The sequence below is a fragment of the Strix aluco genome, chromosome 5 (genome assembly GCF_031877795.1).
Source record: "Strix aluco isolate bStrAlu1 chromosome 5, bStrAlu1.hap1, whole genome shotgun sequence".
NCBI lineage: Eukaryota > Metazoa > Chordata > Aves > Strigiformes > Strigidae > Strix > Strix aluco.
In genome coordinates this window covers 1,284,390-1,300,687 of record NC_133935.1, presented here as the reverse complement: position 1 = coordinate 1,300,687, position 16,298 = coordinate 1,284,390, and the positions used below count along the sequence as shown (strand labels likewise).

The following is a 16,298-nucleotide window of genomic DNA, read 5'->3' as shown; positions in this document are numbered from 1 at the left end:
ACATTTCAGGTCATTAAAAATCAGACTGCAATGCTTCCGTGAGGGAAGGCACATGCAGCTTTTCAGTGATCATCTTTCAATTTATGTCCTCAAACCTTCATCTCTTCCTCTATTCAACACTCATAAATCAGAACTTTGAATGCTTCATATTTCCTTTTAAAAAAACCCTCAGAAATTCTCCTGGATGTTTTTACTTTCCAGAACTGTGTTCAGGAGTATGAGCCATTTCAGGAACTATCAAATGAAAAACATTGCTACTAATTGAAAAATACTTGACTTTCAGAAGCATAGGATTACTTCAGAAACCATTATTCACAGTAAGTAATACCTATTTATGTTAGCAACCCTATTGGTTTCACATCACTCTTTTTGTAAGTGAGAATTGTAAAATATGGCCTTTAGTAAAAAATAGAGAAAATTGTATCCTGTGTGGTTTCGTTCCTCTCCCACCCAACCCAGTTGATGGGACAAAAGACGTATTTAATTTGTACATTTATAGATATTCCAGAAACTCTACAGGAAACCCGTTTTCTCTCTTAGCCTTGGTCTGTTGGCCAGGCAGCCATATTAATAACAGAAGTTAAGCCAGCTGCTGTTTTAACACCCGCAGTTCTGGTGGAGGAGGTGGGGAAGGCAAGTCCTCGCCTGCAGCAGCTCTCCAGGCTCACTCCAAGTGCCAAGTCTCCTCCCGCACCCGTCTGTGAGACAGACCTGGGATCTGAGCAGATCCCAAGCTTCGCTTGGCAAAAAAGCAGCCAGATCATGGGTAACGAGACCATACGCTGTGCTAAAAACAGCGCTGGTGCAGGGCCCTCCCCTCCATTGCAGGGGAGAGCTGGGAGGCAATTTCTAACTAGTCGCAGTTTGTTTCCCAGCTCTGTGGGTACCGGCTCAGGGCGCTGCCCAAGACACAAGTCTGAACCAGTGGGCCCACCACTATGAAGCCCAAACATGTGCTATAGCCGAAGTGTTCCTCTGAAAACCATCTTTGAACTCTATATTAGGAACAAGAAGTCACGGAATCAAATTAAAATGTAATTTAAAGAGGCAAACAAAGACCCTGCACTGGTGAGAGTAACCTTATCTCGTGTGTGACTACACCCTAGTGGGGGGCTTGGAGCGTCTTAGTGTTGGGTTCAGATTTAGCTAGGAAAGAAGCAGCAGTAGAGTGTAAATCCTTCCAATTGCTGCATGTCCCTCTGGTATGGAGAGCAGCCCTGCACCTCCCTGACCCACCAACCTTTCCTCTGCGGGACAGCAGCACAACTAAAGGCCTGGCCAGCAGGTACCTGCCAGCTACCCGCAGCAACTTGTCCCGTACAGGTGCCCGAGGCAGCCTAGCCCCTGGGAACACAAGATCTTCCCAAAGTTTCTAAAGCTGCTTTAAAGCCCACGAGCGGTGCTCAGCAGCGATGTGAAATGCAGTTTGGTTTATATCCCCCAGTCCTTACGGGAGTTACACAAGCTTAAGCCAGGCTAAAAAAAGAGATGAGATTCCTAAGAAGTGGAGCGAGCAATTTAAAAGCCAGATTTACCAACACTCGTAACAAATAATTAAAATGGAAATTTCTTTAAAATTGCACTCCATCATTTGTGTCCTTGACTTTTTCTAGTAACCCTTTCTCAAGCATTGTAAACAGAGTGTATTGCTACAATTCTCCGTTGTCTAGGACAGCTGACAGCATTCACTTTTGTAACATATTAAGCCTTTATATGATAATTAGCTTCCATAACAGTGCTGCTCTGAAGGCACAATGGAAGTAAGCACATGCCTCTTTCCCACCTATATTTTGCAGGTGTAAGGGAGGAGAACAGTGACGGGCGACATGCAGCCCCGTTTCCAGTGGCTGGTAGGTAGGGCCTATTCCACCTGCACGTTTGAGTTGGTCCCATTATGCCTGACTTGTTCCTAACCCGGTACGCCCTTGTCCTGCAGCGCTAACGCATGGCAAATACATTGCTGTAAGCACAACCCAAAGGAAACTCATATAATCCAGATGGTTTCTTCCCACCTGCAAAGCAACAATATGAGCAGACAGCATCTCTCACGTGATCGTGGCTTTCCCAGCATCAGTTACAGAAATTACAGAAAGCAGGCTTTCTGGTGCTGCAGTAGGACTTGGTATAATCTGTAACCCCCCCGCAGCAAATGCTTTCTCTCCTGATAGCCTTGTGTGTGTTGAAGTACACAGCACATCCCAGCACTGCTGGGGGCATGTTGCAGAAGACTTGTCAGTAGGCCTTGTCCTTTTGGAAGACACCAGCTAAATGCATGTTCTTCCACTCCTTGCTGCAACCAACCTATCTTTTGCCTGATGCTCTTAAATAAGGATGGTGATTCACAAGCTGTGATAGCAAAGGGGTAGGTTATGTTGTCCAGAAGAGCAGCAGGGCAGAGAAATCCTGCTGAGAAAGTCTCCTCTGGAACCGACGGGGAACTGCTTCATCTCCTGAGCACTCTGGTGCTACAGCCCAGATCCACGACTCACACGAGTTGTGGTTCACAGCTCAGCAGCTGTGCTTAATCCAGAGCACGTAATAACCTTTCTAGTTGCCATTCACACCCGCACTGGATAAGTTACAGACTGCCAGCTTGATACAGTTGGTACCTGCCCTCAAGTAGGAGCCCCTCCAAAGCGTCCCCATGGAATATGATCAAGATTTTACAAGCCCATCTGTCCCAGCCCTCCCTGGGGCTTACAGGCCCGTTATGAAGTCCCACAGTGTTTCTTAACAACTGACAGATAGAAGCGTCCCAGACATTTCTGACTTCTTACCAAAGGGAGTCTCTCAGCTGGCCCATTTACGCATCCCCCAACCACCAAGAGCATACCTACCAGGGCAGAAGCTTCTGGTTTCATTCTCAACACATCCCAGGTATTTCCGTTGTCTTTTCTTAGGTCTGCAGGTAAGGGCTTGCTTAACTGATGAATCTGGCATGTGTTGCACATTTATTCTGTTTAAGCCCTAGCACCTTCCTAAGGCATTAGCCCTCAAACACATCTTGACATTTCTCTCCACCTTTGCAGAATTGTCCGCTATGGTAGAAGGAACAGTTGAAAGCTCAGAGTCTGTTTTTCAAGTTGAAAATTCCCAGTGCCTGGGTTTTGTTTTAAACTCTTAAGCACTACCTGTCTATCTTCCCTGATCCAGCTGTTATCTTAGAAAAATTAGTGATGGCTACCAGTGATGGTGGCCATTTTGATAACAGCTGTGACAAAATTGATTTGCCACCCTTTAAGGCAGTCCTCTCATCTGACCTCATGCAGGTGCCGCGGTGCATTTCCCAGCTAGACCAGAGGAAAATTTGTACTGGTCAAAGGTGATGTAACCCAGGAAATGATCAGTCAGCCAGTGGATGAAAATAGGGGCAAACCACCAATCCTGTATGGCAAGGTGGCAACATCCAATGCCGCTGCTTAATGTTGAAGTGTTCCCAGTCAATTCAAAACACCGAAACATTTGACCTCTTCAAGACTGAGCCAACCTGAAGCAAATTTTAGTTGCTGTTGAAGTTTCCTCTACATCAGAAAAACCTGAATCCTTCAGCTATTTTGGTGTTCTCCCAAATTAAAAGATGACGAGCCCCACCTAAAAAGTCTTGAGAGTTTCTGCTTTCTTTCACGCAAACAAGAGAGTCAAATTGAGATTGCCCTGGCAGCATTCATTCTGGCATTTCATAACTTTTAAGAATTAGTAACCCGAGCAGCCTTTCAGCATACATTTTATATATAATGTTATATGCTATGTATAATACAGTGTACAGATGCCAAGCTATGGAAATTATTTCCCTGCTCTTTGGCAGACTCCACAGGCAGAGGGATTAGATTATGTTCTATTTCTTTCTGGTTTGTAATATATTTAGACAAGTGAATAGCTTTTCACTTAGTGCTTGTCCTGCAATTAATTTCTCATATCCTTCCTTTCAATCTTGTGGGGCTTTTTTCAAAATCTAGTGCATTGTGCTTTGTCCTCCTTTGTCCTTCCATTTATGGGGAAGGAGGACATTCCTATTGCCTATAATAATCAGTGTATCCGCCACGGGCTTCTTATTGCAGAAAGCTGTTTGTTAGCCTGGTATCCAAGCTCTTCCTATGAACAGAGAGAGTGAAAGCTTCTCCTCCCCTCCCAGCATGACCAGATTTGAAGGCATTGCACCAGAACCTCAACAGACGTAGATCAGTGCAGGTCTGCTTAGATCAGTGTAATAACAATTTTATGCCAGAACGAGATCTGGACATTTGCGGAGACCGTTTGCTTTGTTATCTGGGGTCTGAAGGGGCTGTGGTGACTGATGGAGCTTTTATGTGAACACCAACTAAGCAAGAGGCCCTGGAACGGTGAATGCGGCAACTGTTTACTTCATTTGTCAGAAAATGACAAAAGTCCCTGAAAAAAACTTGTCTCCAGAGGCTCTGAATCATTCCTTCATTATTAATGGATGTCATTTTTTCCAGTGGAACTAAGCCACCATGCAAAGTCATTGCTGTGGAAGAGGAGGCGATCTTTTAGTTAGCTACTTCCTTGCCGGGCAACGGAAATCGATGCAGCTTGACTGGGTGCTGTTCACTGAGCCATCGGGTAGAGCAGCCATGGCAATCTGGGGGGGCTACACAATGACAGGGACCTTTGCTAGTGAGTAGGAGCAACCTGAGCCACCTCCAGAGCACACGCTTCAGCTCTAAATACATTAAAATCCTGCAGAAGTGACCAGAAGTGACAAATACAGGGTTTCTGTTGCCAAACACGCTGTGTTGGGAGGCTGGGATATAATATACTCTGGCCAACAGCAGAGGGAAATTAGTGCTCGTCTTTCTTAGGAAAATGCAAGTATTTTCAGTGATCCCACTACTGCAGGACGATCTGAAGGAGCACCTCTCAACTTCGCTTGTCCAGGCGTCCATCAGCCAACCACAACCGCTCCTGGCTAGAGGAAGGGAACCTTTTAGCCTGGCATCTGTCCTGTCAGGCTTCAGTTTCAGGCAGAAGCTGTTGATGCAGCACCCGGCTCAGGCAGGAGCTCGGAAGACGCAGGGTGAGTACTTCATACCTGGTGTATGGCTTTCCGAGCTGAGTGTGCTCTGCGTGTTCGCATCCTCCCCCTCAGCTTTACACGCACAGAGGGGGACTGACAGAACTCGCACTAGTGATATTTTACCTTCTGTGCTACATACAAATGTTAATAAACTTTCCTATGGTCTTCGGATCCAGGAACTCTCATTTCATACCATCTTGGTGACACTCTTGATTTTACATTAACCTTGGAAGAAGGGTCTGGCCAGGAGCAACTTTGGGACTCTGCGGTACAGGAAAAGAGTAACTGTCTGATGGGTCTGACACATTTAAAGTTGCATTCTGTCCTGCTCTACCTGCTCCACCTCTAAACATTTCTTTAAAAACAATAAAGTCAAACAATCTAGTGGTTCAAATTATGCAGATTGTAGATTAGTAAAGCGTTTCATCTGAGCTAAAGCACACCTAGCACTCTACAGAAGAGTGAAAAGAAACAGCTGAAGGTTCTGTGAATGATGTAGGTGACTCCAAGCCGTGATATCTGCTCACGCTCTTCAGTTTCTCTCTTCCCAGGTATTTTTTAAATTAAGTCTCAGGAGACTCTTCTAGATACAACTTGTTTTAAACTTCATCTGCCTGCAGACCTCACAAGAGGCAGGTCTGCATGTTTTGTTAGTATTCATTTCTACCAACGTCAAAAAAGGACAGTGACAGAACGAAACAATGCAAAGTATTTTTTGTATTGCTGACATGAATAAAGCTGTCTAGGCTATTCGATTATTAGAAAGCAGTTAACTGTCAAACCTTGACGTAGGTTTCATTTGGTTGAGGTTTGGGTGAAGGCTTAAATCCTTAGAGTTATGAGAAAATGGCATGTTTCTGCTCAAAAGTCCTTCATGGGTAACAGTACTGTGAGAAATGCCTAAATCTAACTGAAGGTAATCCAGTTGAGCTGGAGCTCAGGTGGCTGCCTACCCGACCTTGCCCTTCCGAGCAGATTCACTGCTGCCATTCCAATGGAGTTATGCTGACGCGAAAGTTGAGACTCAAGCCTCGTGTTCTGAATAGATTTGATGGGTAGAACACCAGATAACCTCAAACATGCTGATTCCCACAGATATTCCGCTGTCTGAACCAGATGTTTCTTTATATTTTATACATTAATGGAATGCAATATGTATAATGTAGCACGTAGACTTGGGAATACCCAATATGCAAAGAACTCTGGTGGGAGAAGTTAATTAAGTATTGTTGCTACTAGGATACCAAACTGTGCCTCCAACAGCTTGTATTCGTACCGTTATGCTTGCCTGCTTGAGCACACAGATGCATTGCTTTAAATTTATTATTATGATTAGTAATCTTGGCCTACCTCAAAACTTTCCCTGGTTGGGCTTTCAGCCAGTTTACCTCCACGCAGCCATAGTTCATGTACAGACGGATCACGCAGCCACTTACGCGCACACCCTGCACCGGGTGAAGATGGGCAGATTTAAAGCATTTACGTCCAGGAGGCACTGCAAGCAAAAAAGGATGAATCCTCACATTTCTGTGAGGAAGGCAGATGCATATAATACTTACTCATTTACATACGTGGAAATAGAAGCGCATTTTCTCATCGTACGAAAGGAATAGGGGTTAGAGCGAGCAGCCTGTGCTTGGCCTGATGCATACCTGGTAATGGGAGCAATAGGATGGCTCCATGCCGTTTGATAAAGGCACTCACAGTATGGTCATAGGCACGCTTTGCTCATGTAAACAGCTCCAGTGAGATTGTCCACGGAAATAAAATCTATTTCAAAGTAAATTTGCGGTTGCAGAAGGAAGGCCTCTGCACTTTGTACTTTCAGAGTAGACTACAAGCGGTAGAAATTAAGAGTTTAGCAGTTCTTTGCATTTCCTCTTTCCCCTTTTCAGGCAAGTATTTGATCTTTTAATCTCACAGGTAGTAGACAACACAACAATGTGCAGTGGGTACACTGGCATACCTACAGAAAGAGCAATTTGGGGTGAAATCTGGTTTTTATCGTGTAGCATACAGCCTCGCTGGCTCCAGCAGCCGAGGCTCCAGGACCTGCAGGAGAGCATCCCATCTCCCTGCCTGCTAAACTCCCTCTCAGTGCTCACCCAGGGGTTGGCCTGGCACATCAGCAGCAGCTCAGGTATTCACCCAGACCCAGGAGCTAGACAGCACTCCGTGTTCCCCTAGGTTACAGGTAAGAATAAGCAACTTGCACACCTACTGTGGGATTAATATTTTGCAGAACCAGAACCAGTTTAATATAAACAGGGAGAAACAAGGTTAGCCCCCCACTCTGACTATACAGAGAAAAAGAGAAGGAGGATGCAACCATCCGTATCACACGAGCTTACACTGGGCCAAGTAGAGCTAATGAGGGAAGGTAGAGGCCTCCTAAGACCTTTCTTTCTCACCTTTTTCTTCCTCGTTCTTGCCTCCCCAAATTTAATCCACAACTGAGAAAACTACAGGTTTTTCTTTACAGGAAATCCTTTGATGTTGTGTGCTCATGAAAAATTATGGGAACATTTGTGGTTTATGTCTTCCAGAAAATTATATTGATGTGCCTCAAGATGGGAGAGGTAAGATCAGACTTCAAGGAGCAGCTTTCAAGAAAATCAACTAAATGACAAGAGTTGAAAAAAAGATGGATAAGCAGGAGAGAGAAAGACTAAAAGAGGGAGATTGAGCAAGTCACCTGAAGAGAAACACCGTTCAGACAACTTCTACAGGCAAATGATATAGAAGGAGTCTCCAGAAGAAAGTAGTCTGTAAGCAATATTTTAATTCTAGGCAGACAATATTATCTCTGAAAGGAAGCATCATATTTGAGGAAATGCTCAATAGGAAGAAAATTAAGTTGCTCTGGCAAAACCACACAAAGGTGGAAAAAGATCACAACACAAACCTTTGGTAGATAACATTTCTTTGCCTCCCCATCTGTCTATTGCCATTTGAGCCTAATCTAAGTGTCAGAATACTGAATGTGAGTTTTTCCAAAGTTCTCTGATGAATATTTTGTCACAATAGGGTAGGTGCTGGCAATCTCCATCACTGTTAACCATTATTGTCACATGCATTACAAGGTAAGTGAAAGCCTTTCATTGAGTCACACTGCAGGGTAGCAATTGTTTCAACCTTAATACGCATGTTAAGGTCATTGGCAATGCTAAGACCTCAAACCTCTGAGCACATCTTGGCTCCAGCTTCGCACCCCCTCCTGAAGAGGGGTGCTTATTAAGAAGCAACGCAGACACCCCATTCCACCCCCATCCTCCTTGAAGCTGAAAGAGAAACAGAAGAAAATCAACAAACTATATATTTTAAAAGCAATAATACCATTGTCCCTCTGCTTTACAAGGCAATAATCCAATTCCTTCAGCCACCAACTGGCTTCGGAGTTTACCCCTCACAAATCTAAGAATTCATTTGTAAGCCAGAAGGGCAGCAATGCTACCACAGAAGTATGTGGAGTACTTGGTCTCTAGGATGCAGGAGCTTGACTTGACTTTCCATAGGACAGGTTTATTTTTAAATCATATACTATCAATTACATGAGCAAATCATGTGAAATTCAGTTATTTAAGATCTATACACAGAGAACCTGGCAAGGACAACCCAACAGAGGAGTTCACCTAGAAATTATAACACAAAGCTATGATAATGCCAAATTGATCCTTCATTATTTTGTCCTGCAGATCTGAGTATCTTTAAAATAACCATATATTTTACTGTACAACCAACATGAGGAACACCTTGTCAATGAACAATCAAGTTTCCCTTTTGTACCTCTTTGATTTGAGTGAATTTTAGTCTTCTGTTGAACTCACAGGGGACAGACTACTCAGTGATTTGAGCTAATTCACAGCTACCAGAGTGCACGATGGTACGTGACGAAAGCCACGCAGGAATAAATAGTGCTGGGGACACAGCAAGGCTGGATACCACAGGAGTGCCCAGTCTTCAGGGAAGGCCCAATGTGGGGAGGATACCAATATGAGCCTGTGTCGTGGTTTAAGCCCAGAGGGCAACTGAGCACCGCACAGCTGCTCGCTTACTCCTCCCCCCTGGTGGGATGGGGAAAATATAACAAAAGGCTCAAGGATCAAAACAAGGACAGGGAGGGATGACTCGGCCATTATGGTCATGGGCAAAAGACAGATTCGTTAGGGGAAGAAAGAGAACATCAGTTTAATTTGAGCACTACCACCACTGAATTTTCCAATCAGATCAGAGTAGGATAGTGAGAAATACAACCACATCTTTAAAGAAAAACCTTTTCCCCCACCCCTCCCTTTCTTCCCAGGCTCAGCTTTGCTCCCAATTTCTCTACCTCCTCCCAACAGTGGCACAGTGGGGCAGGGGATGGGGGTTGTGGCCAGTTTATCACCCATTGTCTCTGCTGCTCCTTCCTCCTCAGGGGGAGGACTCCTCACACTCCTCCCCTGACCCAGTGTGGGTCCCTCCCATGGCAGACAGTCCTCCATGAACTTCTCTGATGTTTCCTGGGCTGCAGCTCTTCATGAACTGCTCCAGCATGGGTCCCTGCCACGGGCTGCAGCCCTTCAGGCACAGACTGCCCCAGCACGGGCTGCCCTCAGAGTCCTCCCGGCCTTCTCCAGGCACATCCCCCTGCTCCAGTGTGGGGCCCTCCCCTGGCTGCAGGTGACATCTGCTCCCCTGATGCCCTCCATGGGCGCAGGGCACAGCTGCCCTCTCCCCACGGGCTGAGGGGGGTCCCTGCCCCGCCACATCTCCCCCCATTCCTCCTCCTTTCTTCCACTGACCTCGGTGTTTGCAGAGGTGTCTCCCTCACAACTCCTCCTCCCAGGTTCTCCTTCTTAAACATCTTATCACAGAGGCACAACCACCATCACTAACTGGCTCAGCCTTGGCCAGAGGTGGGGCTGACTTGGAGCCCGGGGAGCTTTGAGAAGCTTCTCACAGGAGCCACCCCTGCAGCCCCTCTACCACTACCAACCCCCTACACACACATATGCCCCTTTTCTTTGCAAACTGACTAGTACAAAATGCTGAGTATCACTGAGTGAGACAACAGCTAATAGAGAACTCAAATGCCACAGGTGCGAGTGCCCCCCTGCAGGCGTTAAGACTCCATCCTGTCCTAGGTAAGCTTAAGGCCTGGCCCATTCTCGCTCCACAGAAGCTCCTGGGTCCACATCTCTGTGTGCAGCTCAGCTTGCAGAGCCGTAACGGAGCTGCCACAGTGCAGCTGGGGTGTTTTACATTGTGAGAAATGTAGCGCTTCAAATAAAACAGAGGCAGTAATTTTTAAACCTTGATTCAGACTAAACCTAAGAGATTCTAGTTTTCTAAAAAGAATATGTAATCAGAGCATTGCAGAACGGTTCAAAGCACTTCAGCTGGGAACAGAAAGGACCCCCAGCAAGGACACACTGTAAGTAGTTCAGAGGTACTGGCAGACAGTCCAAACTGCTCTGCTTGATGATGAGAGCTTCGGCAGGGAAAGGCGACCCTGTGAGATGTAAGGCAGTGCTGTTAGTGCCAACGTGCAGCAAAAGCAGAGGAAACCAAGTAGCTGGAAGCAACACCATCCCCGCCTCTGCCAACATCACGTTTTCTCCACACTCCCACACTGGCTCCGAGACCCATAACCCTGCAGACACCCAGCGCCGTACGTACCGACAGTAATCAGTCTTACCCTGGCGCTTGCAGGAACTGCTCCTTTTACCTTCTGCCAGCACCTACTTTCATTGTGAGGTGATGACCGCCACAGAGAGCTTTGTAAAAAGCTTATGTTCATGAAGGAATTTGTATTAGATACTGGTTTGTGTGACTTACTGTATTTTGTAAGGGTTTTTTTCCCTTTGGGAATTGTGCGTTATTAATGAGCAGTTTTATGCTTTACTTCTAGTACATGTATACCTTGTAATTGATGTGCTTTTTGTTTGTTTGTTTGTTCTCTTTTATTCTCTCTACAGAGCCAGTTAATATAAGGTAGATACTCTCTGGCTGAAATTCTGATTTTTGCCTACCAATTAATTTATGGATAAATCCATGTCGTAGCTAATGAACAATCGTTTATCAGTTGTGTTCTAATCATCTGATAGCCTCTCTAATTTAGCAGAATAGAAGATCCTGAATAAGACTAATGCTTGCTGGGCCTTAAACTGAAGGGAAATAGTGCACCACACGTGTTTCCCTACCACCATCACTATCGGCCCTTCTCCCTTAGCGTTTGGGACATTGTAGAAGAGCACTGGCTAGACAAACAGTCACCTGAACATCTCAGCCATCTGTGTAGCTGTGCTCTGATACCCCTCTGCATTTATCTGATCGAAATTACAGTGAGCCAGATAAACTGCAATTAGTTCTTCAATTATTGCTGCAGAAAGAGACTGGTTCAAACACAATCTTTCTCTAAAAGAAAAGACTTGGACTAAAATAGGTATATTTTCCTCTGTGTCCATCCTGCTATGGTTGGAAAAACAAAGGATCTAAAATTAACATTTACAGAAGTGTATAATTCCACTATACACCCTATTTACCAATGGCAGCTGTCTGTCTCAGTGGCTATTAATGACCTTCGTGCTCCAGAAGCCTCCTTCCTTGTCCAACTCATTTTCTCTCTTCAGTTTTACCGAGAACTGAGTGTCCAACTTCTTAATAATTGCTGTGTATAACATAGGACATAAAAAGATAAGTTATAAAGCTTGTGCAGGACTTGGTGTTGTAATTAACCATCTTTTGTGCCTGGTTATCGATCTTACAAAAACACAGAGTGAAAACAATCCGGCCTCTTAATGTCTACTTCAGCATATTGTAGCAGCTATTTTAGATAACTGTTTTTAATAGTTTTATTATGGCTGTAATTTCTGTATGAGGACTGTCCACTTGAAGAAGCGATGAAGTAACATGTCGAAGTGATTTATTTTTTTTTAAAGTCAGTTCGATTTCGCCACCAGTGATGGTGTATGAAATGTAAAGCAACAAAAACAAAACCTCACCCACTCACCAGGAAGAAATATCTTTTCTCAACCTCGAGAATTCTCTTGTATAAGACAGGCATTTCCTCTAGTCCGCCTTTTTACATAAATAGTAAATCACTAAGAAGATAATATATACAGTACAATAGTCTATTTCAATAGTCAGCAGTCAAACTTTAGGCTAATTAAGCTAACTAGAAATTCTAGGGTTGCAGTGATTTCTCACTCTTTATTAATATGTTGACAATAATACTGTTTACATAACACTCGGTGTTTGAAATCAATACGTGCCAGTGTTCAGTGATTTGCTAATCTAGTTTTTGATCTAATCCTGTCCTATTTTTTGCAGCATTCTCTAACTTCATATTATGAATCATGTTGTCTTTCTAAAGTGATTGCCAAGTAAACCAAAAACGTGTTTTACACTGCTATTGCACTGCTCTTGTCTTTATATACGGTAGTTTTTATAAAGATGTCCTTAGGTTTTAATAAATGAGTGTAACGTAAACTAATCTCTGTAATAAAACTTGCTTTAGTGTTTCAAAGGCTGTCTGGAATAGCTGTAGAGATTTGAGTTTCCACTTTTTTCAGTAGCTTCAAACTTCATGGCTTCTTTTCCATCTGCAGGGAAATCCCCAGATACCAATACTCTGGAGTTTATACAAGTGGTTTATAGAAGGGGAAATGAAGAGAGTGTATTTACTGCAAAGAATGATGCTTGGATTTGGAGGGGGGGAAAAAAGGCCCCCAAAAACCCAAACCACACCCCAGAAAAAAAAAGCTAAGGCCATTGCATAAATAAATGTATTGCCCATTTAGTCTGCATCACATTTCCAGCAATTGCTAATACCAGATACTTGTGAGGAAAGCCAGGCCGAAGGATTTGGACAGTTTTTCCAGAAAGGTTTTGACTTTCTAAACATACTGTGCTCTCTCAGGTCCCTTTGTCACCCAGCGTTTAGGAGGGATCATTACCAGTGTTCCAAAAATACTAAGCATGCTGAGCTGAGATTTCAGCTTTCAGACTAGTAAAAGGGAACATTTTTGACAACTGGATTAAACAAGCACACACCAAAAAAAAAAACAAAAAACCAAAAAAAAAACCCAACCAAAAAGCAAGTGCAATTTTCTGTTGGTAGCTTTGCTTATACACTTCTCCTCCACCCACCCACTCCTCAAGAAGATTTCAATAATACACACGGGGAGTCTCCATCCTAACACAGCGCACGGCCAGGAGGGAGCGTCCTGGGGGGCTTCTTGCCTCTCGGTCCAGGTTGCTCCCCTAGACAGAAGCAGTTCTTGCTCTTCTTTGTCCCATGGCTCCCAAACATAAATTTTCCTCAGCTGTTGTCTCCGCCCTCCTTGGGTCATCCTGAACCTTTGATGTCCAAGTGAAACTCGGGCATTTACAAACACAGGATGTACCTTTTCACAGTAGAAATTACGCTTTGGGTATCGGAACGCTAGCCCCAGACTAGAGACTGTGCTGCAGGAATACACCTAAACAGCCAAAACCACAGGAATTTTCAAACTAAATTAAAAAAAAAAAAAAAAAAAGATGAGAAATCCTTTGTAATGTCGGTTATTTCATGTAACATAGTTCATTCCTGCAGCTTCTGTAACTATGAACATCAGCGCAAAAATGAAAAAGGATTGTTTTCGTTACAGCAACAATTCAATAATTCTTAGGGTTTTTGCAACTGTAAGAGACCACAATTACATCCCACTGTGCTAAGGCTTACGCAGACGTATTGCAGAAAGAAAGAGAGGACAAAAGACAGTATTAAAAACACATAAATATGTAAAAATACAAATAACCACAACCCACTCCCCTTCTCAAACTGCACTTGCAATCATGAAAACAGCTAAATTTACAAGACAAATGATAAAAGAAACGGTAAATTGACGTACTGGGTGTGTTACGGCTCCCTTACCAAGTTTCAACAGTTTTTACTGAGGGCTTCTAGTAACTGAGTAAGAATTATATTCAACATATTATGCTCAGCAGGAACATCTTTTATATACCAAGTGAGCAAATTAAATATCCCTGGAATTTCCATAGAAGATGTTAAAATGCTGATAATGACTTACAGCCTGCCATTACCGAGCCATTATCACCAAATCGTAAACAAACAGGAGCATCACAGCCAGTTCCATTAAATTGTTTGTCCTTACTGGAAAGCAGAGAGGGCGCTGATCTGCTTATTCACACCTACAGAAGGACAAGGAGAGAAAAGGTGTCTTGGTTTTGATATTTACTTTCAACAACAAGACCCTGTCCCTCTCGCACAAGTTATTCTCAAAAGTTAATTTGAGCAGAAAATGGAAACGGGGGGCAGGGGGGGGGACACGGACCATACTGATGTATTAGGTATGTGTGGGCATTCATGTCTGAGCGTATAATGGCTTGAATTTCCCAATCAGAATTTTAACTCTTCTTCAAACAGCTGAACTGTATAGAGCCTTATATCTTCTCAAATTTTAGTTCATCATTTCATCAAGTGCAATTCCACCACTGGTGTTTATTTGTGAGGATAACGAGGAATCAGTAGGACTTGAGAGTCATCTAGAGAGAGGGAAACTCTTCCGCCTCTCTTCACTAGACTTTCATCAGCTAGCCTTTGCACTTTCCTTTTTTATACTTTTCCAACAAAATACAAAGTGGAAACAAAGCATCCTGCCTGTGTTTCCCTGCTGCAGCCCCCAGGATAAATCCTCCCTGAAGCACAGGCTCTCCCTGCTTCCCTCTGGGAGCACCGGCCGCGCTTCCCCAGTGCCTTGTGCTCATCAGAACTAAAGCAGCGCTCTCTGATGTGAGCTCTGTGCCTGCATACTTACCTCCGCTGTTGTGCAAGCCTGCTTTAGTTCCTTTCCTTCTTTTTGTTTCCTTTTTTGAAGCTAGGGAATATTAACGCAGCATTTCTCAAGCATCTCTCAGCCTCTCTCTCACCTGCAGTGCTGTCCCACTGGAATTAGCTACTCGTCTCACTGCTGAGCCTTTCACAGACCAAAGCAACCCGCGCATAAGGCAGGGCAGACTTAAAACGAAGAGGCTGCCTGCGTCAGGAAAGTTTTTGAGGGGAGCTGCTGGGAGTCTCAGGCCACGTTCTGGCCCTCAAAGAGTCACAGCGCTTGAACGGGAAGAGCTGCTCTGTCCTGTGAGAACTACCAGTGACAACTGGGCTTAAATCCTTGGCTTTGACAAGAAAGAAAAAAGCCTGATCTAGGTAATGTTCAGGAATACTCTCCTATTTGGCCAGCTAAGCTCCAGTTTTAATTTAAGGCATTCTCCCAATTAACATTTTTTTTAATTAATTTTGATTTTAACTGCCTTATAGTTACTCCTGAAAAATGCCTTTTCTTCCTGTAGGACCACTGAAAACAATTCCAATTTTAGAAGCATCTAAAAAGCTTTGTTTCATTTGGCCTCGAATTTTTTGCCCCCCAGCATAGTATCTACCAGCTCCTTTCTCCAGGATTTGCTGTCCAGGGAATCAAGTGTATTAGATCATTGATAACTAGTATTACACAGTATCAAGCTTCACTGCAAAGCCGCCTTTCTCTAGTATGCCTGGATTTTGTTAGAAGATTTTACGTTGGAAAATGCTGCTGGGGCAGGTGGTAGCCCAGCTGGAATTACCACCTTCGGTGAGTAAGTGATAGCTGGGATTTGCTGTATAAACTCCATTATCATTTCAACCACACAGTACTCTTCTCTTTCCTGGAATGAACACGTTCTGAGCAGCCACCAGAAAAAGTCAACTGGGAATTTATCTAGCAAGCAGAGGCAGCATCCCTGTGCTATACCTGCTATTATTATGCAGATAGAGGAGCTCAAAGACATTCCACAACCTTTCCCTTTTCTCTTTGCCACATGGATGTTTGTTAAAGCAACTTATCTCTAGCTAATAAAAAAAATTAAAAGCCCCAAACTCTAGGAAAAGAAATCATGGAATAGTGTGAGTCTCACAGCTTCTACGTTTTGTTAGACTACCCATACAAATGCCACGTGAATAAAAAGCACTGCTTAAGCCCACAGTCAAATTTTTATTGAGTTCCTGGGCTGCGGGCGAGTGGCACGGGAGGTGGCCTCTGTTGTTGGTGCTGTGCAGTCAGCACTCCTCCATTCCACAGCTTTTTCCACCACTGTCCACATACAACAAGCCACCACTCTAACCACAGCAGGCAGACCTTTCACACCCCTTCAGGCGTTCCCACGCTCCCCAAGACCCAGCCATGCCCCCTGGCACTCAGCAAGAAAAGGCCCAGCTGCAGGGACCCACCCGCTTCACCTTCTA

General features: G+C 44.1%; 1 protein-coding gene across 1 annotated transcript in view; it reads left to right on the top strand.

The window, feature by feature from the left end:
• Positions 1–12,545, top strand: part of SHISAL1 (shisa like 1) — a 150,486-nt gene extending 137,941 nt beyond the window's left edge. The window contains exon 5 of the mRNA XM_074825607.1: positions 7,582–12,545. Within this exon, the coding sequence (XP_074681708.1) occupies position 7,582 (1 nt within the window). The 3' untranslated portion in view covers positions 7,583–12,545. The remainder of the gene's footprint in view (positions 1–7,581) is intronic.
• Positions 12,546–16,298: the final 3,753 nt, after the last annotated feature.